General features: G+C 43.4%; 1 protein-coding gene across 1 annotated transcript; it reads left to right on the top strand.

The window, feature by feature from the left end:
* The first annotated feature begins 274 nt into the window (after window positions 1-274).
* LOC144258673 (olfactory receptor 14A16-like) lies at window positions 275-1,234 on the top strand. The gene has a single exon (XM_077806864.1). The coding sequence runs from the start codon at window positions 275-277 to the stop codon at window positions 1,232-1,234; it is 960 nt and encodes a 319-aa protein (XP_077662990.1).
* The last annotated feature ends 897 nt before the right edge of the window (window positions 1,235-2,131 follow it).

Raw genomic sequence — 2,131 nt, 5'->3', positions numbered from 1 at the left:
AATCGTCAGATGGGGTAAAGTAACGAAGCTCCATTGACTTTAAAGGATCTGACCCAATTTTCAATAGTGTGATAACATGACTGACTGATTGTCAGAGGTGAGGAGCACTACCAACACCTATTCATTGTAAGTGACGAGTTCTGTGCACCTTTGACATTCATATAACGAGATATTAGAGAAAGAGGGATCAGGGCAATTCCCTCTGTTGCTCTATTCCTGATCATTGTCCTTCTCATTCCCCCTACAGCCATCACACAGTGTACTGAGGAAGAAAATGTCCAACCAAACCACCATGACCGAATTCCTTCTCCTGGGGTTCTCTGATGTTCCAGAACTGCAGATTTTATACTTTGTGGTGTTTCTAGTGCTTTACCTGATATCCCTACTGGGGAACCTTCTCATCATCACAGCCATAGCCCTTGACCACCACCTTCACGCCCCCATGTACTTCTTCCTGATGAATCTGTCCATCCTAGACCTTGGCTCCATCTCTGCCACCATCCCCAAATCCATGGCCAACTCCCTCATGAACACAAGATCGATTTCTTATTCTGGATGCGTTGCCCAAGTCTTTCTCGTCGTCTTCTTCGCTTCAGCAGATTTTGCCATACTGACCATCATGGCGTACGACCGATACACTGCCATCTGCCAACCACTGCACTATGAGACAGTGATGAACAGAAGAGCTTGTGTCCAAATGGCAGCCAGTGCCTGGACCAGTGTTCTTCTCTACTCTGCATTGCACACTGGAAACACCTTTGCAATATCCTTTTGTGGAGGCAACAAGGTGGAGCAGTTCTTCTGTGAAGTCCCGCAGCTACTCAAGCTCGCTTGCTCTGACTCAGACCTCAGTGAAGTCAGGTTTCTCATCTTTAGTGTGTGCTTATCCTCAAGCTGCTTTGTTTTCATAATTGTGACATATGTTCAGATCTTCACCACAGTTCTGAGTATCCCCTCTGAGCAGGGCAGGCATAAAGCCTTCTCCACCTGCCTCCCTCACCTCATTGTGGTCTCCTTGGTTATTTGCACGGGGACCTTTGCCTACTTGAAACCCACCTCCAGCTCTCCATCAGTTCCGAATCTCTTGGTGGCTGTTCTCTATTCTGTGTTGCCACCAATGATGAATCCGATCATCTACAGCATGAGAAACAAGGCGCTCAGAGGTGCACTGAATAAATTGATAGTTTGGAGGTTATTCTCTAAGAATAAAATGTCCTTATTTCTCCTTCAGTAACACTTTATTCTGTTCAAAGTCACTGGGAAGCTGATGACATTATTGCCGAAAATACTGTGCAATCTGTTTATGCAGAATTGGGTATTTACACTAGGAAAAATCCAGACAAACATGACTCAAGAAAAAAGGAGTTACTATAGATTTACACCAATATAAAGAAGATCGGAATCTATCTTCATACACTGCTACCCATCACCACACTATCTGAGCACCTTGCCCATAAAATCAGAAGCCAAAGCAAAGTCCGTAGTGAGATCGCTAGCTCTTCTTCTTTTTGAGGCTAAAATCTCTGATTGAGGTATCAATGAATTTGTTCTTTGTGCTTTTTGTTTGTTTGTTTGTCAGATTATTAGCATTTTTTTTTTGGCTTAACTGGTTGGTTGGTGTTTTGGTTTATTTCTTTGTTCCAGGAAGTTGTGGAGGTGGGAAAGCCTGGGAGATGGTGAGTGTTTGGTTAGACAGGATTTTCAATGTTTGTCCTCCCTTGGAAGTGCAACTATGTCATCTCTTTGATGGAGTTTTCTGAGCGAGCTGAAAGTTTGTTCCCCACAGTGATAAAAGGGTGTGTCATAAGGCATCTTTTCTGTTAATTTTACTTAAATGAATATGTAAAAACGGTGTCATTCTTGCTATGGTGAAAAGGGTGTTTTGAAGATAAATTTTTTCCAGAGTGTCCTAAAGAAAACCTGACACCGGATAATGAGATCAGATTTGTATTCCATGGAAGCTACTAGGGTTTAGCCCATCACTTCAAGGAGATCAGGATTTGGCCAATAACCTATATACACAAGGAGTCAGATTTGGCTGACAGCACCCTGAAGAAAGTGAGTGTGACAGAGAGGTCAGGGTCTGATTCAGCTAGACCAGCACCAATGCAGAGTAGACCCAACGACATCA

The sequence above is a fragment of the Eretmochelys imbricata genome, unplaced genomic scaffold, assembly GCF_965152235.1.
Source record: "Eretmochelys imbricata isolate rEreImb1 unplaced genomic scaffold, rEreImb1.hap1 Scaffold_33, whole genome shotgun sequence".
NCBI classification, from domain to species: Eukaryota; Metazoa; Chordata; order Testudines; family Cheloniidae; genus Eretmochelys; species Eretmochelys imbricata.
The sequence above is the reverse complement of the archived record's forward strand: the minus strand, read 5'-3'. Positions and strand labels throughout refer to the sequence as shown.

What these genes read in the sequence shown, in the direction of transcription:
- LOC144258673 (XM_077806864.1), top strand. Translation starts at nt 275, where the DNA reads ATGTCCAACCAAACCACCATGACCGAATTCCTTCTCCTGGGGTTCTCT.